The 22785-nt window shown below is 41.3% G+C and overlaps 1 protein-coding gene across 1 annotated transcript in view; it reads left to right on the top strand.

Moving 5' to 3' along the window:
- The window catches only part of DOCK5 (dedicator of cytokinesis 5), an 86183-nt gene that overhangs the window by 5417 nt on the left and 57981 nt on the right, over positions 1–22785 (top strand). Inside the window, exons 2-5 of the mRNA XM_037371669.1 lie at positions 12282–12365; positions 19243–19283; positions 20324–20379; positions 21218–21314. Coding sequence (XP_037227566.1) covers positions 12282–12365; positions 19243–19283; positions 20324–20379; positions 21218–21314 — 278 coding nt within the window. The remainder of the gene's footprint in view (positions 1–12281; positions 12366–19242; positions 19284–20323; positions 20380–21217; positions 21315–22785) is intronic.

The following is a 22785-nucleotide window of genomic DNA, read 5'->3' as shown; positions in this document are numbered from 1 at the left end:
TAGTTCCCTGTGAAACTGGTACTGTGGACTTCAAAGGCATTGCTGACGTGAACAAGGCTTGTAACTGTTCCTTTTCTTATTATTACTCTGAAAAGCGCTATTTCTAGAAGCATCTTGTGACTTCTGGGTGCTTTAGCTCTTGGGTATCCACCTTGAGACATTACTAACAGTCCTGATGTTTAGCAACTATTACACGCTTCTTCTTAGTAACAGTCAAGTCCCTTTATGGTGGCTCTGAATCCTCTCTTGAGGCATCCAGGACCGCTAGTTGCCTTCTAGAGTTGTGGCTGAGCTGTCTCCTGCTGATTAGATGTGGGCCTAATTGCTCAGAGGTGTCAGGAGGCTGTAAGCACGAGCTTCCGCTAGAGCTGGGTGTGCCAACCAGTTCCGAGTTTCACACCGGTCTCTTGCATATTCTTGTGGTTCTTCTTTTAGCATAGGACTGTGTTTGCTAGCACAAATGCAGACAGGAACTATGGAGATTAAAAGCAAAATAATAAAAGTTCATGAACTGAGAAAACTTAAAGCAATAGCATATTGATTGAGAAAGAGTAAATGTGTAGTAAGCTTTCTCTGTCATTCAAAAGTTGAAAAATGTACACCCCTTTTACATGCAAGCTTGCCAAAGCTCCTTTAATTGAAAGTCAAATTTCTTTTTCTTCTTTCCCCCCGCCTTTCTTTTTTACTGTTTAACTTGCACTTAACTGGACTGGTAGGACATTTCTTTCAATTAGTGCTTTTAGGGGAAAAAATCTTATTTATGCTAGCATGTTAAAGACACAAGTATGGCCAAGCTTAAAACTACCTTAGTCCGAAGTCATAAACACATTTATCCCCTTGCTACCAGAATGAGAATATCTTTTCAGATCCAATGCATTTAACTTATGATTGAATGCCTAAAATACTGTAATGAATTTCGGTGTGTTTGCCAGGAAACATGTACTAATAAAACTGGAACATAAATCTGAATTACTAAACAGCTTTCTAGGTGGCCAGTTCATGGTTGCCTTCAAAGACGGAAGATGATACAGAGTGCTAGTTGGATCAGTTGCTTAAATGATAAAAATGTCTTTGTGGTATAGTACAGACTGTACCTCCTAGGAAGATGTCCCAGAATAGAGGGGGGAGCATTGTTTAAAGGATGAATTGCTCCGGCAGCCTCTTGAAGCTTTCAGATAGGTGTCTGGCACATTGTCAGAATGTATCTAAAAAAAGTAGTGATTGTTCTGTGGAGATTATTCTTTGGCCACTTCTTAAACTCTCAATTTTTGGAGGTGTCGCTGCAATAAAAGCAAACCTCATCCTGGAAAGTGCTGAATCTGGGGAAAAAGTTCATTGAGATACAATGAAGATAATAATAGTTTTCTGCTCTTGGGAAGCTTGGTACTTTGATCCTCCATAATAATAAAGCAGTTCATAACTTCAGCTCTGAAGTTTAATACTGTTTCGGAATGTCATGGGCAAACAGTGGCCAATTAGTTCTGAAAGAGTGCTTTTTTTCTTTTTTTCTTTTTTTTTTTTTTCCTAATGCAAGGTTAACTAGCTTAAATACTAGAGACCTGATTCTTGCAAGCACTTCCATTCTCATTGCGCTGACAATGTAGTGGGGTCTTTGAGCTGCAGAGAGATGGAGTTTAACGTAAAGGAGTAAAGTAGCTCTAGAAGATGAAGGGAAGGCTACAATGCATGGTACCTGGTTCCAAATTCTTTATCTCCTTGCATCTTGTGCAGATTAATTAAAACCGATCTGCTTCTGCAGGTCGGGAGTAGCTTGTTCGTTCTTCTTCACAGCAAAGGGATCAATATTCTGGTTTGACTTTTTTCCTTCCCGTGTAAGATGCTTAGTTCCCAGCCCAGATTTCCTGTTCCTTGTTTCACTGCTATCCCCCTGTTTGCCATTTGCTTGTTACCTGAGATAGGTGGCAAGAAAAAAATTCTTGGGAATTAAAGGTCTCTCTGGAAACGTGAAACTGTATATCTTGCTATGCAGTATTTTGCAAACATGAATCAATGAAACCACAGGCATACATTATGGGAGAGTAGCCTGTTCTGAAGCCTGTGTTTGAGAAGGGCTGGAGGTACAGAGGCCAACTGAAATCCCTGTGGTTATGATATTAGAAACTCCTACTTGTGTTAGCCCTGCCAGCATGAGTTAGCCCAAGTGCTGGTTTCCATAGAGGTGTTGTCCGGTGGAGGTAAAGAGTTTCTTGGCAGCATATCCCAAGGTTCTTAAAATGCAGTGAGCCAAGCCACACAATGAATTCTTCTCATACAAATTGTTGGAGAGTTTGTCCGTCTCTTTCTGAGCACATGGATAGAAAGGGGAAGGCGTTGGAGGCCAGAGAATGCTTGTATAAAAATTTATGACTCTAATTCTGGTGGGTTATGTTTGCAGCTGATGAAGTGGGATGCCTTGGCTTTATATTCTCTGTGGGTCTATCAGTTTGAGCTTAGTGTTGATATGGGTAGGTGTGATGCTAGCAAGGGACAATGCTGAAGTTTTAACTCAAGTGAACTTCATGGTGAAGACCTAGCCTGTAGGCACAGTTGGACTCCATGCTCAAGTGTTTTACTTATTAGACCTTGTCTCATCTCTCCACCCTCACTCCCTCTGGAAGTAATGCGTACAGCAGAACTCATTAGATAGTAACACTCCCAGCCCTGTACAGTAGTTATTTCCAAGTTTTCTTTCTACTCCCTTTGATGTTTTGCCCAGTAAGAACTAGGACAGTAATATAAAGCCAGTGGCAAATTCACTTAATTCTTTTGAAAGTGCCACACGCTTTTAAGTTGGGAATTAGCTGAGTAGTCCAATTTATCAAGTGATGGTTTTGGTATTTTGCTTTTACAAATCTGCCTGAAAGTTTAATTGCAAAAGTTATCCTTGTACTTAATGTATCCAAACACAAGTTGCGTGTTTGCAGGCTTGGAGGGGGGGGGAAAAAAGTCACTATGGTCAGACTTGGTAGAATTTGGTTGCAATTGTATGCGTATTGTAAACGAGCATCTGTTTCTTCACAGGCCATAAAAATGGAAGCATTCAAAACCAGAGGTTACTTTTGAGAAAACTGGATTTCAAATCTCTGGCAGGTATATGTAGTTGTTAAAATCAGAGTGTAAGTACCACGATACTCAGAAGGCTAATAAGTATGAAGCCCTTCTTTTGTAGAGGACAACACAATGAGTGATTGTGTGCCCGTTTTCTTCCAAGTCTTTCTCCAAAATGCATAATACAGAGAAGATGCATAATATTTTAAGTTTATTGAATTCCTGTAATACCAATAGGCTAACCTGAATACAAACCAGAATCTGATTCAGCTAAAGGTGATGGCAAATCTGTTGATTTCTGTGGTCGTAGGGTAGTTGAAACAGTGTTCTGGGGTTAGAGTAGTTGCTCTGAAGGACAAGAATATGATTTAAAATACTTTTTTGGGAGAATACTAATCATTCAGGCTAGATGTTACTGCTCGGATTTCAAAGAGGCAGAATAAAGCTGCAGGGCTTGGAAGATACGCACCTTACAATAATATCGAGCATCCTTTAACCTAATAAGATCTATAAGCCACCTGTCATTATGGTATCTACTTCTTGTAGCCTTGCCAGTAGATGAAAAGGAGCAGTCTTGTCTTGTATCCTGCATGTTGAGAAGGTCACTGTGTCACAGTTGAATGTATATCTTGGTAAATGAATGGAGTAATTAAACACGCTATGTAGATGTGTTTTGTGAAATTAGAGCTAGTAAAAGATGCAGCTTTGATAGCACCAGGATCTGAGGTTTCTCTGTAGTGCAGAAGTAATAACAACACTGGCAGCTGTTGCTGCACCTTTCCTCCCTGAGCCAACTTTATACTGCTCCCAGTTGAGTACCAGTAAAACAGGAATGGCACTTTGGTGCCACTGCTGCCTTTTTCTTCTGTGTCAGCTGAAGGAAGGCTGGCTCAATGAAACTGTGAGATCTTCCAGCAGCTGGGTTGAGAACCATTAAGTCAAGGACCACCTTCCAGACTCAACAAGCAGTGTGTTGGCATCTTTTTCTACTTGGAAGCTGCTTTTGGTGTGCGAGTTCCAAGTTGGGTACTCCTGCATCTGTTCATTCCGCTCGAATGCTGACATGCTATTGCATGTTGTTTCGTTTGAATCCGCCAGACCTGAAACAGACTGTAGCCGTAAAAACTGTTTTATGCTGTGGCTAACACCCCATTTTTTTGTAGCTCCCCTTTTTATGTTTGAACACTTAGGCAGATACCGTTCTCATGGAAGTAGATGGAGGCTGGTGACATGGTGGGAACGAAATCTGAGGGCATTCCTCTCAACCACAGCCTAGGTAATCTTGCAGACAACCCCTTAAACAGTCGTTGTGGAAAGATCTATCAAGGCAACCTGACAAAAGTTTACAAAAGTATGAATCTTCAAGAAGAGAGGCTAGGCTATTTTCTTTTTGCATCTATATATCTGGATAAGGGGACATTTCATGGTGTTCTAAGGAGACTGGAATTGCAGATCTAGTTGGTTTTGGTGGTTTGTTGTTTTTTTGTCAAGCACTGGATTAAGCTGGGTATAGTATATTGAGGAGCAGGTTGGCTCCCTACACTGCTAGTACAGATTTTTTTCTCCTTTGGCTCACAGCGCTCCCTCTTACTCCAGACATAAGCTGAGACAGCTAATGTAGATTAATTCTTTATCTGAGCTTAAAATCCCTAAGGGCCCTTTAGAGTGAAAATAATGAAAGAAAGTAGAGAGCCTAGTGAAGAATATTACACACCTAACGATTTGTGTATGTTACCCATCTGTAAAATAAAATGCACACTTACTATTATGTGTTGTGACTCTGCTGTGCATTGTTCTGGTACGTGTTTTCAGGAAAATGGTTTAGAAAATTTCTGCACGTGTAAAACCAGCAGAACTTTAAACTCTGCGTCGAGATGGGCAGGAGGGAAAATTGGACTTTTGGGGACGGGGGTGGGTATTTGTCTGCCTTGTGAGGTCAGAGTGGGTTATTGCAAATCCTAGCAGCTCTGAGTTGAGTTGATCCTTTAGTCAGTGGGTGAGGTCAGAGTGGGTTCTACTCTAACAGGATTTTGCCCAGGGTGTCTGTACGGATGCCTAAGGTATTTGGAGAGACTTGTTTTCTGGTGGTTTTCCTGCTGTAGGTTTTCTTTGCCATTGGTTTCCATGGCCTAGTTGTGAGGAGGAGGCAGAGGGGCAGAAACTTTAAAGCTCTTCTGTCTGGGCAAAATGTGGAGCTACTGTGAAATGTGCACTTCGTGACAGAAAGAGAGATTGCAAGATTTTTCCAAGAGTCTATCTGCTCATATACAGCAAAGTCAGGGTTAGTACACCTTAATGCTATAACAAACGCACTGTACCCTCACTCTGCTAGCCACTGACAGGTACGTAAGTCCAGAAAAGTCACTGGTCATCAAGAAAATTTATTCTAGAGTCTCTTTAATATAACAGAGCATTTCTGTGTGGTTCAGATCACAGAAGCAGCTACAGTTTGGCTGCTTCTACCCCAGCACACTTACAGAGAGACAAAACAGCTTATGCTGTGATGATGTTATTACTGGTATCCAAATCAGTGAATGTTGAGGATGTGTATCTCTGTCCTCTATTGCAGTATAGATGCATTCTGAGAACAGGATTTCCTTTATTTTCATATGGCTCCTGTGGTATAAACACTTTGCAATAAATATTTGAGGGGAAGATGATTAATGGGAATTCTGCAGACATGAAAAGATGGAGATTATTACTTTTTCCTTTATAATCAGTACATCTCTTGCTTCAACAGTTCTGAATCATCTCAGTTTGCCTGATCTGAATCTGCTAAGAAGCTCTAATTAAAATACATGGGCTAATTTGTCATTGGGTCTGCCACTTGCTCCAGAGCATTGTTGTGGAACTGACTGTGGTTTTAGTCCATAGAGCTTAAAGCCGTAAGAGACCATTAGATCATCTAGTTGGAGCACTTGTGTAACGCTTGTGAAGCCTTTTATATTCCCATGGGCTGAGGTTGTTATGTTGTTTTTTTCTAAAGCAATCCAGGCTTGAAGAGATTAAACCATTGATCCTACAATCTGATCCAGTGATGGGGTGTGAGACGAATATCCAGAAGTTGATGATGGCATGACTGCAAGAGAAAACCTTCCCCAGTCCCAGATTTGGAAATTAGTTTGACTTAGGCTGTTTGTGCAGGACAGACTCTGCAAAACCTTAGATTATTTGCCTATCCCACCTCCAGGATAATATTCTGTTATTAAGTGGAAGTAAAAAAAAAATTATCTTAACAGACTTCTGATCAACCGTGCATCTGGCAGACACAGTTCCTTGTCCTCAGTGAGCAGGTTTTTTCAATAACCAAACGTATTTGGGTTTGGTTATTGGAATAGGCTTAGGTTGGAACTGCAAGTGCTGGAAGTGCGTTGAGGACAGTGGATCTTCCTGCTTTTCTCACAGCTTTCAAAAGAAGGGAATGAATATAGAAGCTGACAGTTATAAAACCCAAATTAGGAAGGCCGTGACATCTCCTCCTGCATAGGCAGACGGTATAATTTCTCATTTGATTCAATGCCCATTTTTAAGGTAACCCAGTTTAAAAATTTTAAAGATAAGTAAAAGTCCTTCCAGGTGTATTCCCCCGTGTGAGGGCAGCCTGAAACAGTAAGTACACAAGATGTTAAAGGTCCACCTCTGGCTCATCAGATGTTTGACTCTGAAGTCTAATGATGGGTATTAATTAAAGTATTTCCATCTGTGTAATCCTGTTATTCTGGATTATTTACATTCAAGATGGTAAGCAGTGACTTGGAACTTCGTAGAATTGAGACTGAATGTCAGCATCAACCAATTCAGGAGTAGTTTTGTTTTTTTTTTTATAACAGTCAGTTAACGTGCATGTTTCACAGTGCTGAACCATGACTGACTTCTTTTCTTTTTTTGAAGTAGTCTGACATATAAATCTTAATTATGCTATTCTCGATTTTTCAGACACAAATTCCTGGGAAGTTACAAGAACATTTTTGCTCCAACATCAAAAAGCCTTTGTTCCTATTAAGAATTAATTCCTTGGGCAGTTCCTTGTTTTTTAAATAAAGCCACTGTTTTTTTGGTTATATCTTGGCAACAGATAGCATACCAGGCTTCTCCAAATGGGGCTGTCCGGCATAAATGCCTTTTCTTAATACAGGGTTGTTGCGGCATAAAAGCACATACTTCTGTTTCCGTACAATAGTTTTTGACTCTTCAGTTGAAAGATGTAATGAGATGAAGTCTGGTTATTGCAACAGCCCTGAATGTGATTCTTTGTTCAGAGGCAGCAAGGCCCAGCCCCTCTCCTATCAGATAGTGGTGAGGGCAGGCTTTGGAGAAGTGGGACATGGTATTTGGAAGCAGTTATCGTGTCTTTGTAATGGGTGGAGGGGGGGGGTGTTTTGAGCCAAGTTAGAGATAATGGATCTTGCAGTGGCTGTGTTTTTCAGGCCAATAATCCACATTTCAAATGCATTTAAACAAGTTGTCGAGGGAAGGATTCCGTTTCATTCTGCTTTGAATTACACGTGAAATAGTATGTGACAGTTTCTGCCTCATTCGCTTCAGTTCCAGATGTTTTAGCTTCACTTTGCTTTTAGGATAGTCTTGAAAATGAATTAGTCTTGTAGTTAAGATAGGTCTAGGAATTAATACTTGGTTTTCATCTTCCAATGCGCTGCAGAAGAACAGTATGACATTCAGTTTTCCTGTCCTCGTTTTCTTTGCGTACGAAAGAGAACAGCTGGTACCTTTCTAACCTGCGTCGGTGATCCTGTGTGACAGACGCTGTGTTAGTGCAGATCACTTGTCCAGGTGTGTGCGGGCTCTCTAAAGCCAGCTACATCTGTGGCAGTGGATCTGACTGCACCCTCACTTTTCCTTCCAAGTTAATGTTGGTGGAAGGCGCTGAAGAAATAAACGTGACGCTGCTTTCACGGAACCACGTGCCAAATCTCCCACTGATGACACTAAAAGCTGGATCAAGCTCAATGAGTTGCTGACAGACCTCTTGCAAATTAAGGCTCTTGGACAAAGTGAACCTTTGTGGCTTTTCAAAATGTGTTTTAGGATTTGTTTTTTGTTTTTTGTTGTTTTTTGGTTTGTTTTTTTTTTTTTTGTAATATAACTGTGCTGCTTCTCATTTTCTGCCCCATGCATGACGTTGAGGCTTCTTACTGTTTTGAGTGCCACTGTCTGGTGTTTTGCAGATCAGGAATGTGTGCTGCGATTAATCTTGTGTCTTCATACAACTGGAGGGAGTGACATAGCTAAACCTTCTCAGCCCATTGTAATACTGCTGTGTGCCAGCCCATGTCAAACTCTGCGCCTTCTCGGAAACATCCAGCTCACCATTAGTTATCACCCAACGCCCTGGCTACCCTGGAAAGCCCCGGCTATCTCGGGTTTCCTTTGCCGTGTGCGTAGTCCTTGTTTCTGGTGATGACTCTCGCGTGATGCTTCCAAACGGAGCAGTGTATCCCCCGACATCCAGCGTGCATGCCCCGTTGTGGAATGCCTTTACGAGTTCCCTCTCGATCCGTTCTGAGGAATCGCCGTCTGCCCTGAAGCATGAAAATTGCTTCTCCTTATCTTCACCTGCATTACTCTGGCTGCTGTCATCGGTCATAAAGTTATCTGTTGCCCTTTTCAAACCAGCCCCAATGTTGACTCCTCTGACCTTCCCTCCTAATGAATTCCATAGGCTGGATGCTCTGTTGAAAAGAAACATTTCTGGAACTTCCCACCAATCAGACTAGGGAACTGTAAATTAAATAACATGATATATTGCCTCTAGTTATACTCAAAGAATATGATCATTAAAACAAACCCAGTATCTCCTCCTTATGGATCATGCTTTCTACCTCTGCCTCTGTGTTAAGATTAAATTTGCTGTAGGCTTCAGTGCTGCTTTTCATTCAGGATGATAAAAGGAACAGGATCACCGTTCTAAAGTAAATTTCAAAGGGCAAAATCTCAACTGAAGTTCAACTTGAAGTGAAAAGACTTAACTTCAGATATCCCTGCAAATTTGGGGACAAAAGTCTGGTTTTTTTCTTCTCCCTTTCTTGCTGCTCTGTCAGGATTTTCTGTGAAGGATTTTTATTTTTTCATGCCGTGACCATGTTTGTTATGTGCAGCTTCCTCTTTCTTTTAAGTCTGAAAGAGGTCAGATTAGATACACACAATGAAAAAGAGACGAGGCGGTTCAAAGAACTGCAGATGGACTCTTTCGGACAGGACTGACTTCAAGCAGCAGGAAGCATCAGTTGCAACCAGTGAAACTCCCAGGGAAAATATGCCAGCAATTTGTCTTTTATAACCCTGTGCGTAACCATTGGGTAGGAGATTTTATATACAGTGACCCTCTGTTCTTGCTTGATTCAATCTAGCAAAGCAAAATGCTACAAATCTCGCCTTATTTTGACATGCAGTGGCGGAACATGTGCCTTTGGCTTATAAATGCTATGCATAGGGATCCAAAACCTCTGTGGTAAAGCAGGGAAAGAGAAGGGAAGGGAACTACAATGTTTAGTTCTCTGTCTTGTGGCTGCTGTGATCTTTGGTGAGGGGAACTGCAGTGTTTAGTTCTCCCTCTTCTTGTGGCTGTTGTGCTCTTTGGTTTTGAATTAACTGTCTGTGTTCTCAAAAGAAAGGCTTGTCTGATGCCCGCCCACCTTTCTGTTAGACACTGGGTGCTGCTCAGACTGCTTTTGTCTGAAGCTAAAGCAGCAATTTGTGGAAAAATACAGACTGGTATTTCTGTGATGTCTGTTTGTCCCAAAGAAACCCAAGGCATCTAGAAATGGTATGTAGGAATCCCTATACGTATAACAAGCACATGTGCATTTCTAAACAGCAGCCACTTCTCATGGTGAGGACAGCCATAAACCAGGAATCCCAAACAGCATTTTAGGACAGAAAGTAAAGCAGTCCAGCTGTAACCACAGGAGGAAAGTTGAGCAGACAGAATGTAGTCGGCCAAGTTAGAAATTGGCTAAGATGCTCTGCTTTAAATCTTCTAAGCCTGTTGACAGTGCTGTAGGATTATTATGTCCGTCGACTGCTGGATGCCTAGGCTTCACCTGAGGAATGACACCTCCTGCGTAGTGCAGCGTCCCTGCAGCACATCATGGTCCAAGGGTTCAGCAGTGACTCCAAAGGAAGCCTGGATTGTTCTGTCCATCCACACCTTGGGGCGACTCGGAGGTGTCCCATCCAAGTAATGGATTGCAACATCCCTGCTTAACGTTAGTCATTTGGCAGATTTATGGCAGCAGAAGGCACGGCTGCAGGGAGTTTACTTTCCTTTGGGTTGGGCGCTGCACTTGTATGCCGACCTCTGCAAACCCTTGCAGAATTATTTTCTGTATCGGGCAGAACAGTTTCTTTTTAACTGAATCAAATACAATATTAACCAGTTCTGGCAATTTATGATCTCAGCACCTGTCAATACAAGGTAGTTCTTAACGGATTACTCTGGTCTATGCCTGCGTATGTTCATGTTTGTCTTTGGCCATAAACATTATCCATATTTTTCTGCAGGAATATTGATGGGATTTTTACTTTTGAGCCTATTCTGGGGCCTGTAAGTTGTCTATAAACTGCACATCCAGATCACCAGTCAGTTTTTATTATCTCGGCTTACAACAACACTGTTGTGGGAAGGGAGACGAAACTGGATGTCGAAGCAGCTAGAACCTTAGGAGCAAAACCCTAGTAACATTCCTGTAACCCTTGAGAAAACAACATAATAGATTCAGTGCTTACTCCGTGAGTAGCTCCGCAGGCCCTGAAGTTGCAGCAGGCATGAATTAGGGCCGCTGTGAACAAACGCCACCCTTGCAGCATAAGAAAATAAGTATCTGTTTGTGATCAGGGTCTGTTTCAGATACTGCAGGGAATTCACGTTGCCTACTGCTGTTGGATTATTTATGGGACGATATTTTAAAGAAAGCTCGTATATGTGAGATAATTTCCGGTGTGGTAAGCCACAGTCATTTGTTTATGCTGGATCCTTGCCAGGAGGCAATATACCTCGTCTTGATGGCAATGATAGGCATTTGATGTGAATTTCCTGACATAAGAGCTCGGATGTTTTATTTATTTATTTATTTTTTTCGGAGAGAGTTCTTAAAATACAAACCTTCTGAAGTCTGAGGAATTTTCCCAAAGCCCCCTGAAAATGCTTGCATGATTTATTTGCCTTCTTAAAAATAAACATCGTCTTATTTCACTAATATGTTTGCTTGGGGAACAGATTTGGATATGTAAATACAACACTTATGTCTGTGAGAAGATTGCATTGCGGCATTTAAGATGTGATCTGTACTTAAACCAGTGTTTTAAATGCATAAAAATAAAATAAGGTTGTTTTGGTAGAGGAGCGGTCTGTTCTGGCTTAGCCGATCAATTCACTGAACCATAGCAAAGCGTTTTCCTCGCTGCTTTTATGTGTTTTTACTTACACTGGTCTGAAAGCAAATTCAAATCAAACTTTCTCATCTTGACAAGCCTCCAGCAGCTCTAAGGGGGGCTCTTCTGCTTTGCCCAGTGAAACTGTGCCCCTCAAGAAGGTTCCAGAGAAGAGCCGGTTTAGAAGCGTGGGCTTCTGGACTTTAATCCTATTCCCACTGGAAATCCGATAAGCATTCAGATTAGCTTTTGTCTTTGGTAGGGATTAGATTTGCAGGGAATCTCAAGTTTTCATGCTAAGCCTGGTTCTTGCCTGGGAAGAGCCTTCAGTAGCCACAGGCTGTGGCACTTAGTATAGAATAGCGGCATTTTTTCTTGGGGCATCCGATTTCAGTTGTTTTGCCAGTGCTTGTGAGTGCTGCATTGCAGTTAGTCCTGTGAAACGCTAATAAAAATGACAATTACCTAATTGATCCATAACCTCTTGCCTGAGGTAATAGTGACCTTTGCTGGGCAGGTTGACAGTAAAGTGGGAAGATGCAGCTTCTTCATATAGTGTCACAGATACCTGTATTTGTGAAGGTAAAAGACAAACTTTGTTGGCAGTTAAGAATACTGTTTCTTATCCTTACAAGAACTGATGATAGAGTCGGGAAATAGGCTACAGACTTTTCTGGTATATTATATTATATACACACTATAGCTTATAACTTTATAGTGCTTTTTCGAAATCGTATTCTGCCTTTGACAGGTGCCATGATACCAGGTTTCAAAATCTGATTGCCTCACAGCTTTCCTGATTTTGTTTTTCACCTCTCTCTTCCCCCCCTTCCCCTTTTTAGCAATCTACAATTATGATGCTGTCCAAGATGTGGAGCTCTCCTTGCAAGTTGGTGATACTGTTCACATTTTGGAGATGTATGAAGGTAGGTTGCAGATCTCTTTAAAGTACTTTGCAGTGATTTTTAAAGTAAGTATAACAAATCGAGAAACTTTTTTTTAAATAATACAAATTTCAGGTCTAGATTTTCAACTTCTGCTGTGCCCAAAAGTGCAAAGCTTGCTATGTGGTGTTTGCTAGATGCACTTTACTTTTAAAATGGTATTAAAAATGGATAAAATACAGAAGTGACGATCGTGTCTGTGCTGTTCCTGGCAGAGGCTTGTCAAGGTAAGATTCCATTACTATCTCAAGGCAACACTGCAAGAGAAAGATACACTTACTTCTGGCTGTTCGTTCCTGTTTTCACAGCACACCTGTTTACCTTGGCTCCCCCTTGTGCCAGGCCAAGCGCTTGTATGGTCATGTGATGGACTAATCCAGCTGGAAAATAATAATACTAATAATGAAAAACAGAAGTAGCTTTTAACCTGAATTAGTTCTTTGATCTGAGACAACGGAGGCAGCGGATGAAAGAAAAAGAGAGGGCAGGTCTAATTGTTGCAAAAATAATATTTTAAGCTCTAATGTCACGAACTGGCGTTAAATGTTTTAAAAAGCCTCCACTTATGGAGCTTCCATGCCCTTTTTAGGCTGTTGCTCCCAGTACTTTACTGGGAAGTTTTTCATGATACATACCTCAATATAAAACACCTTGCAGAAAGGAAAATAAAATTCCAGTTTTAAACAAGATTAAAATTGCATGCGATCTACTTGTTAAACTGGACTGTTTAATGAAGACTTCAATATTAGGAATGGAACACAGCCATTTAATTATTTTAAAGAATGTACTAGTCGCTGCTTCATTTGGAAGGCTCTCCAAAATTTAAATGCTCTTTCCAAAATACAAATTCAATCATTTTCACAGGCAGCATCAGTTTGAAAAAGACTTAGCGTACAAAAACTCTTTAGTATCTCTGCTGGGAACAGCAAGCTGCTTGTTTAGCAATTTGTTCTTAGCCAATTGTTCTCTTTCCACTTCTCTTTGACCTTGACACTGGAAACAGCCAGCCAGTTCCTACATGTCAAAGCAGATTATGTTGCTGATGTGTGTTTTCACACTGATGTGTGTGATAGCAGTGAGTGTGTTTGGCGGGGGGGGGGGGAGAGAGAGAAGGAGAAAGGGGGGAAAAATTCATGTGTAATAGTCCTAACTTACAAACTGCTTTTGCAAAAAGACACAAGAAGGAGGGAGGGTCAGGGGTGAAAATTGCCTTTATGAAGAGGATGCGTCTTGTACTTCTCAAAATGTTGGGGTATTTCTTTCTCTTATGTTTTGTTGTTTTGTTGGTTTTTTTTTTAAGAGTAACATTGTTGTTTAGTCCTGCTACTTGGTCTGTAATCAGCTGTTTAACAGAGAGGCAGTCAAGAATAGAAAATGAATACCCAAATGGCATCCCTTTTTTTACCCAAAATGTCCCAGTTTGGAACTTCAGCCTGAGAAGACTGGTTGTAAATTGTTTGGGAAAGTGAACGGGTTTTGATTGTTTTCGTGTGCTGAGCCCTCTGTGTGACATCCTAATTTGTGACCTAGGAATTACTGCAGTACAACTTGATACTTTTCCTGGGAAGACCAGCCAAAAATTTAGGCCATGCATCTGTGACTCTAAAGGAAAAGATGCAGATTGCCTCTGAGATGGTAACTCTGCTGTGGGTCTGGTCTTATTTCCCATAAATTCATCTTAAAAACACCAAATTCTGATACTCTGCCTGCCTGGGAGGAAATTCTCATGTCTTTTTGTATCTATTTTTCTTCCTTTTGGGACATCGCCTTTCAGCTTTGTTTCTGGATATCTGTGGGTTGTGTTTTTGAGAATTAGTGTTTTCACAAGAAGCTTTTTCTGCTTCTTCTCATGCTAATGATGTATACTTACAAATACAACTCCAGTCTGATAAAAGTGGGGTTTTATTCCACTAATCACTGTTCTTATCTGAATACACAAGTCTCAATTTAGAAAAAGGTTCTATTTAACCAGGGTGTTGCCTTTGCAAGAAGAAAGGCTCAGAGATGCCTTGTGAAGTCCTTTTCTTCACAGTGTAAGTTACCCCTTCAGCTCCTGGCTGAGGGTGTTCCTTAGGCTATCGGTAACATTCTTTAGGGAGTTAAGGGGTAGTTTTTCAGGATTGTCCAGGGGCTGTCGTGTAATGGTAATAGCCACTTGGAAAATCTTGCTCCTTGCTATTGTTCGCGGCCTTGGGATGCACAGGAGCATCTTTTGTGAGTTAGCCGAAGGTTAGACAGTTCACTTCCCGCTCTGCCAGCCATCTAGAACATGCCTCTTTTTTTTCCTCCTGGTTGAAGTCAGCCGTGTTCAGTGAAGGCTCTCTGTGTATCAAACAGCCTTCACTTGAAAGCTCTTTGTATTCTGCATCTGGGGTTTTGGCTGGCTCCGCTCTGTCTGTAAGAATTGAAGTGCACAGTTTGTTCCTTGACAGAGAGGCAGCAAGGCTGAAGCTTGTGCTGGGTTTTGGTGTTAACATTGGATGTTATCTGACTCTCAGCTGGCTGAAGAGCTTGGAGACGTAACATCTAATACATCTAAGCTGCTGCAGGACGTTTCTGAGAAGCAAAGAGCAATAAAGTGAATTAAAGTACAAGCCAGAAGGTGTAGATGCATTTTGAGAATGCCAAGTTCTAAGGTTAACGTGGCTTTGCCACAGACCGTAGCGTCTCTCACACTCTTAGGTGGAGTGCCTGTAGTCATGAGAGAAAGAGAGAAAGCACCTTTAAACTGCAAAATCCTTGCTCATCTATGCTAGCGCATGCTAGCAGGAGTTAGAGACCTGCTGCAAAGGCTGGAAGTCCTTGGAAGGTTGGCCAAATTTAGGGTGAGGATCTGGCGTAGCACTTAGGTCAGTAAAGCTTTCTTTTCCCCTGCTTTAAACAGGTGCTTTGCCTAATGTTTTATAAGTCCCAGTTAACAACTACACAGTTAGGCTTGGATTGTGAGTGCACAAAAGCAGAGAAGAGAGTGGTAACGTGGTAGATTGATTGTTCATATTGTGGGGCTGCACCTTGCCTTTGTTGAGGTTTCGTCAAAGGATGATCTTCCCTGCGAATGGTAGCTTCAACTTGGAGAAAGTTCACAACCTTGAAGGGAAGGTCACCAGAGCTGAAAGCACAGACTGAGCAATTCAAACTGAAGGTTTCAAATATTTCTAGTACAAGCTATAATGCACTGATGTCTATTGCAGCTCAGATCCCTGTAGGGACAAACTGAGAGCAGCTGTTTGCTGTTAGATTGAGTAACTCCATAGCCTAGAGTATGAAGCATTTCCTTCTGTCCAGGAAAGTGAGGATTATGGCACACCGCATCTTTGTCAGCCTGCCCTTAGGTGCGGCTGTAGGTGGGGTTTGCAGTGTATCTACTAAATTTGCATCTCCCCTGTTTTACTGTGAGGCTGATTTTAAATAACTTTTGCAATGTCTTAGTTGGGCTTCAAGCATGCTGTGAAACACCATGGTGTGTGTGTTATACATGAAGATCTGGAGGATACCAGTTTTCTTAGACTTACCTTCCCTTTAAAATAAACACACATCTATCCTCTGCCAAGCTGTAGCTTTGTTAGTTTAAGTGTCTTGGTCATGATACGCTCTTGTAAACCACAAAAGCACGATGGGTTTGGTTTTTTTTTTTTTCCTTCTTTCTCTGGTTGCAGAAGGGCATGAGGTCTTTGTAAAAAAAAAAAAAAAAAAAAAAAATTTCTCTGCTCGATAGTAAGATAAGCAGTGCGTACTTATCCTGTTGTTTGCCAAATATTGTCAAGACTGGGCATAAGCTGCAGGATCCAAGAAAAGAAGGAAACTTGCTGCATCCAGTACTTTGAAGGCTGCTTCAGTGCAGGATTTACTTACTCTCTGGGAATCTGTCCTTGAGTAGTGAGCTGGGGAGGATAAATTTCTGTTTAGGGGAATCTTTTCTAATCTGCAGTATATATTGTTATTATTTCATGCAAACTGTGGGAAAGAGCCGAACTGTGGATAGAAGGAATGTGTGCCCTCATACTGTGGTCCCTGTCAGTTTCTTCTGATTAAAATAAGTTTGCATTGAATTTGTTCCTAGTTTCAGTCTCGTCGCTTTGAGTACTGTAGGTAAGTGAAGCAATCCCTTGGTTTATTTCCGTACAGTGATGTATGTTGTGGTACTGAGAGACAGTATGCTAACAGTGGAAGAGGGACAGACCTTGTGGTTAGGCACGTGTCCTGGGATTGCATCACTCTGTATAACTTTTCATCAGATAAACTATTTGAATTTGAGTAATTTTTCTTAGATTTTCTGATCTTTCACATACTGCATCAAACCCATTTAATCAAAGGCAAAATTGAGGACCTGCGTTCCATTAAAAAACAAGCAACCAAAATAACCAAAATCCAAACTTTATGACATTTTGCAAGATTCAGTCTGCTATCCTCATGTTCTTGATCAGATGTCAGTTTGAAAGAGTGTTGTAGGAGCTGAAATTTGCCATGTCATCTTCAACCGAAAAGCCTTTCTCTGTTTAGCACATCTCTCCTTGGGGCAAATACTCCAGAGAAACACTGAAGCAATGTGTCATTCCTCTGAAGCTTTAGGCAAATTTGGGGTTTTTCTTGAAGAAGAAATCAAGTAATCAATTGACCACTGCCAGAAACTTCGGTTCCTTTTAAAATGATGGATAAGAATATTGAAAATTGGAGCAGAATTCTGAAAAAAAAAAAAAAAATGCATATGCTTGCTGAAATAGTTTTGCATAATGCTTTTATGCAATGATTGCAACATATTTTGCAGGAATGTGGTTAATGCCGAGAAGCCATTTTAAATATGAAGAAGCTGGGGTATAGAAGGGCTGAGAGACTGGGAAAATATTCTTGTTAAATTCCATTAACTTTGATCACACCGTAAATAACTTGACCATTCAATTAATTACAGCATAAGATAAAAATAGAACCTAAATCTTCTCATCTCTAATCCAGTACCTTATCCATCGGTCCATGATCAATGTATAATCTTATCTTCTTCCTGTGGAAGGAATGGAGTTTCTTCTTTCCTCCTTACTACTGGAATATTGGGGTTTATGTGGTCAAGCCGATTCACCTTCTCATTGCTAGAGAAAGCGGACAAAAAAGAAAAAAAGACTGAACACAACACACCTCCCCCCCGCCCAAACCCCCCAAAAACCCAAAACCAACAACAAAAAAACCCCGACCCCAACCCTAAGGGCTGATTTATGGTTGAGGGGTCTCAGGTCCATGGCTCTTCATAGAACCTTCTTTGCCGTCTATATAAATATAAGGAGGAAAAAAGGAGAAGAAACAAACCCTCAATCCACTGAAATGCCACCCTCCCCTCGTCTCTTTGCCTGATTATTCCCTTAAATCCCTTTCCCTTCTTGCTGCTGCTCCCCCTGCCAGGCAGCTGAACATAATCGTCTTGAATCAGCGCTGTTGTCTGTCTCGACAGCCCTGACCAGACCGTAACCTGTGCCCGTCGTGTTTGCTAAGAGGAGCGGTCAGCGTTCTTGCTTTCAGTGCAAGTAGAACCTTAGGAGTCATCAAAACCCATCATTCTAGGAGCATGGTTGAGATCACAGAGAGTCCTGACATTCGGAATGATGGTTTTAGTTGCTTAGAGTCGGTGAGAAGGTGCAAAGTTTGCATCCTATCCTGGAAGAGTGCAAGGGACGTTGTCTCTGCACATCTGCGTTTAAACCAGAGCAGATTCTTCTAAAATGTTTAGCTGTTTTCAGTACCGTAACTTCAGGAGGACTGAAGGTGATGGGAACTGTTGCTTATGGCAAGGAACAGGCACCCAGTGGAAAGAGTGCCTGATCATGCACAGCTGTGACAAATGTCGAAGGTGAGGGTGGGGGAGAAAAAATCCCCGTTGTCTCACACAGTTTGGAGGTGGTGGAAGAAGAATGGGAGGGACTTGCCCACAGGTACGCTTCTCTCCGGTCTGCTCATGAAGCAGGGCTCACTTGAGAATGTAAGAAATGCAGCAATTTTTTCATATGCTTGCTTTTCAGTGGCCATGAAATCAAAATATTGGTCAAACCCCAGGTGCTGAAGGAGAGAGAAGAAACATACATATGAAAGTGACATATGCTTCTGAGTCTTGAGCATCACAGAATCTACTTTGTCTCTTAGACTTTACTAGATCTTCTCAAGATAATATTGAGAAACAGCATCTGTACTGGGGCAAGCAGTTCAGGGTTGTTTTTTCTTTTTTTTTTTTTTTTTTCTTTCCTCTAATAAAACATTCTCTTTCATCTTTCCTTTGAAGGAAGGCTTTAGCCTGTGTCACCAAAGAAGTTAACCCGTACAACATGGAACTCAAGCATGATCTATAAGATGATTTGGGTGAAAATGCATAGAATAGAAAAGAAGATTTTAAGGGAGTAGTCTGGAATTGGACTTGGGACACTTGAATGTATTTCTCTTTGCCAGATACATGGCGTATGACCTTGGGCTGGTAGTTCTGCGTGCGTGTTGGTGTCTCTCTGCCTCATCTGTCAAACGATCATAGCAGTAGTTCTGTGCAGGGTATGTAAGTTGTCAGCTGTATGGAACAAGGACTGTCAGCTTTCAAAACGTACAGCATGGAGTAGCCTGCTTTTCCGTTGAGCCCTGTGAGTACAACCAGAGTGGATACACGGGGTGGAAGCGAGGGTGTTGGTCCGCGGTAGAAAGGGACACCTTTCTGCCCCGGTCTCAGGAGCCAAGCCTCCTACAAACAGAGCAGACGTGTCTTTACAACAGTAGATCTCAAATGAGCAAGATCAATAGATTTATGTTGTAGAAACATGGTGAGAACGATAATGTGTGTTTAATTGCCGTAGACAGGAAAAAAACCTAAATATAAATATCTGTTTCCCTTTGATAGGCTGGTACCGAGGATACACACTCCGAAATAAATCTAAGAAGGTATGACCTCACTTTTCAGCAACTCTGACTTTTATTTCACACCTTGCCAGACCCCATCCAGGGCTGTAATCTGCTATGCTTCTGCTGTATTTCTTGTCTTAATGTTGCTCAGGTCTCCCAATTGCAGTGTCCTTTTCCTTAGGGATAGAAATAGATGCCCTTGAGCTAAATGTTTCAGGACCATTAACTGGGTAGAAATGTTTCAGAACCATTAGCTGGGTACTCCTCCATCATAAACATGCGCGGTGTAGTTTGAACCGTCCATGACTATGTTCCATACCTGCATACACTATCTTTATTTCTTCATTTATTATGGTCTTGGACCTGTTACGCATCCAGCATTAGTTATATGTAATGGTAAGATCAGAGTTTTGATTTGACTTGGAAAATATCCCAGAAATTATGCATGCGTGGAGCCCAGCCAAATTTCTTGAGGTTTGTGAAACCAGTCTGAAAAGCGCAGGGAAATCTGGTTTCCCATAGGAATCCTGGCACCTCTCATGTGGTAACGTCTTTCGCAGTTTCCATTTATCAGGCGTAAAGGGGAATGAAAAGAAAATTAAAAAAAAGATTGCAGCACTCCTAGGTGGTTTCTCTTAAATAAAGGAAACCTAGGACTAATGAATTTCTACAAACACTGTCATCTGTTGTGAGCTTTTCTAGAGAACCACAGGTCCGGGGGAACTTGACAGATGACTCCAGGAATGTTTTGTAGCAAGGGCAGATGAGTATGACTGAAAGTTTGCAAGAGTTTATAACATTTCGTAGAGGAAGAGGAGTGTCATTACAGCAAAACAAGGAACTGACCTCTCTGAGGTGCTAATACAGTGCTCCAGCATGCAGCCTGGCGCTCCTTACTCTGATACTGGGACTGGTGGACTGAACAGATTTCTGTTATAGGTAAACAGTAAACATCAGTCACAGTTACTGCTCTGCTGGTCATGCTCTTACCCCTTTCCTCTGTTTTCCGTTGAATGCATTTTTGTCATGTCATATCCTACGGTGCGATTTATTTATTTTGTTTCTGTATTTATTTTTAGGGCATTTTCCCAGAAACGTATATCCATTTAAAAGAGGCAATCGTGAAGGACCGAGGGTAGGTCTGCGCTTCTTGAGATGTTCTTTTGGTAGCCAAAGCAATGGAATGCTGTTTCATTTAGAAGCAAGCAAACAACAACAACAAAAAAAACAGTTTAAGTAGCAGCCGTTGTAACGAATGCTACTGGTCTGTGCGTGCGGCAGGGCATACCTATACTGGACTTCTAGAGCTGTGTAATTTCTTTTTTTCAGAGTATTGTACATACCAAACCAGTTGTAGGCATAGGTGCAGGAGAATACTATTAGGAAAAATAAGAAAGCTCTGCTAGATAAGTTAGTAGTGAGGCAGGTCAGTCAAGCTACATTTAGCTCCTCTGGGGACTCCTGCAAGTCATAGCAAACTGCTGCTCGCAGCCAAGTAGCCAGCAGGAGCGTGGATTCCTTCCTGTCTTGGAAAACATTTAAGGAAATGACTCCTCATTTGATTCTTAGAGCTGATTCTGTGGTCATTATTGTGAGAAGAAAACAGCAGTTGAAAAGGAAGAGACTTTAGAAAATACTTTTTTTATATATATAACTGTGGCCAAGTTACCACTGCAAGTTGTGTTTCTTCCAAATTTAATTTCTGTCTGTTCAGCATGTTTCTGGAAGGGAGCTGTTGAGAACAACATGACAGCAAGAAACTTGAAACGTGTTTGCATTAAAAATGGATAATGAATGTGCATGTATGTCTTGGAGAACCAACTGAACAACTTGAGAGTCTTGGCATTGTGTGTGAGTGAATTGTGTGAATATCAAGCCCTCTGACATTTCCATTTACATATTTATCAGAAAAGGATGTTTTACTAATAAGTTTTAGTATCTTTTTTTCTATTTTCTCTTTTTTTTGTGTCTAGACAACATGAAACAGTGATTCCAAGTGAATTGCCCCTTGGACAAGAACTCACTTCTACCCTGAGGGAGTGGGCAGTTATCTGGCACAAGTTATATGTGGTAAGTTTTCTTCAGTGGTTGGTACTTTATTACATGACCTCAGATGAGGTAAGGTTGGGCTTTTTGCAGGACACTTTAAGACTTTGAACAGAATTGTAGAAGTATCGTTATTGTAAAGTTGGTCTTAAGAGAGGCTAAAGATGTTCTGCCGTCCCCCAAGCAGGATGTGTGACCACAGGCAGAACTGCGGTTTAGTCCACGCTACAGCGTTTGCTGGGCTTGAATGACTGCGTGATGACACAGCACTGATGAAGCGCAAATCACACTCAGCATCATGTCAGCTGCTTGGGGCTGTGCGTGTGAGTCACTAGTTCACTAGTGAACGAAGGGTTCCTCTTTGCCTGTCGTGCGGCTGTGTTGTATGAGGGCCAGATTTGTGCAAGGAACCAGAGTGGTGTTTTAACAGAACCTGTAGCAAGGGCAAACGCTGTTTTTCCAGAAGTGCTGTAGGTACTTCATGGTTGATCCTCCCCACAGAGTGCCTACAGCTCAAATAAGCAAGGCGGGCACAGGGTGGCGAGAGAATTAGGGCCATGTATGGTGGGGGACGATCTGACTTGAGCTATTTAGTTCTTGCTAGGGTAGGGGGAAGACTGCTACATCTGTTAGTAGCCTGACCGTGTGACAGTCACCCCAGAAAAGTCGGAAGCCAAGGTAATGTGGATTTGGTGGTTTTGCTGAGGTGGGTGCAACTGAAAGAAATACAACTGGAGTTCACAACCAGTTTCCTTTGTTTGAAGGTGATTATTAAGGTGCATTAAAGTGAGTCAAACTTGATTTTTCTTCGGTTAGTAGGGAGTTCAGCCTGCATAGTGTGTGCTCTGAGACTTTAATTAAGGTGACAGAATAGTTTTAAATCAGCTCTAACCGTTCAGTTTTCCCAGAGCAAACTTTCATATTGAAAATTTCACCAGGCCACAAGTACGTTTTGTTTGTGCGCCACAAAACCACAAGAATTTGTTCCACCCTCTTAATTTAATGAGAAGCTGTATATGACGGTATTACTGTGTGAAAAGAGTTTTGTTCCTGGCCTTTTTTTTTTTTTTTTTTTTTTAGAATAACTTTGGGATCCTAGCCTCAGAATCTATTTTCTTTAAGAGCAGAAATCTTTCATGTTCTTATGCTTAACCAATAAAGTCTTAAAATAGTCGTGGAAAATATTGTGGTTTGAAATGGATTTGAGTTTATTTTATTTTCCCCTGCAGTATGTATAAAAAGAAGAAGAAAAAAAAAAAAGAAAGCTAAAGGAGGAAGGACGTATTAGAGGAGAGAAAGGGAACATGGGGCATTTCTTTCTTTGGCAGCATTTCACTTCTTTAATTTCTGTGTTTTTCAGCAAGCATTTCACCAATGGGTATATCTCCACTGCAAAATAAATATCAAAATGGGTGAGAGTTTTTAACTTCATTTAGTTAATAGGAGTTAGCTAGTGTAAACAGCTATAGAGATTTTAGCTAACTGTCAAATTGGG

Source organism: Falco rusticolus, chromosome 20 (genome assembly GCF_015220075.1).
Source record: "Falco rusticolus isolate bFalRus1 chromosome 20, bFalRus1.pri, whole genome shotgun sequence".
NCBI lineage: Eukaryota > Metazoa > Chordata > Aves > Falconiformes > Falconidae > Falco > Falco rusticolus.
The sequence above is the reverse complement of the archived record's forward strand: the minus strand, read 5'-3'. Positions and strand labels throughout refer to the sequence as shown.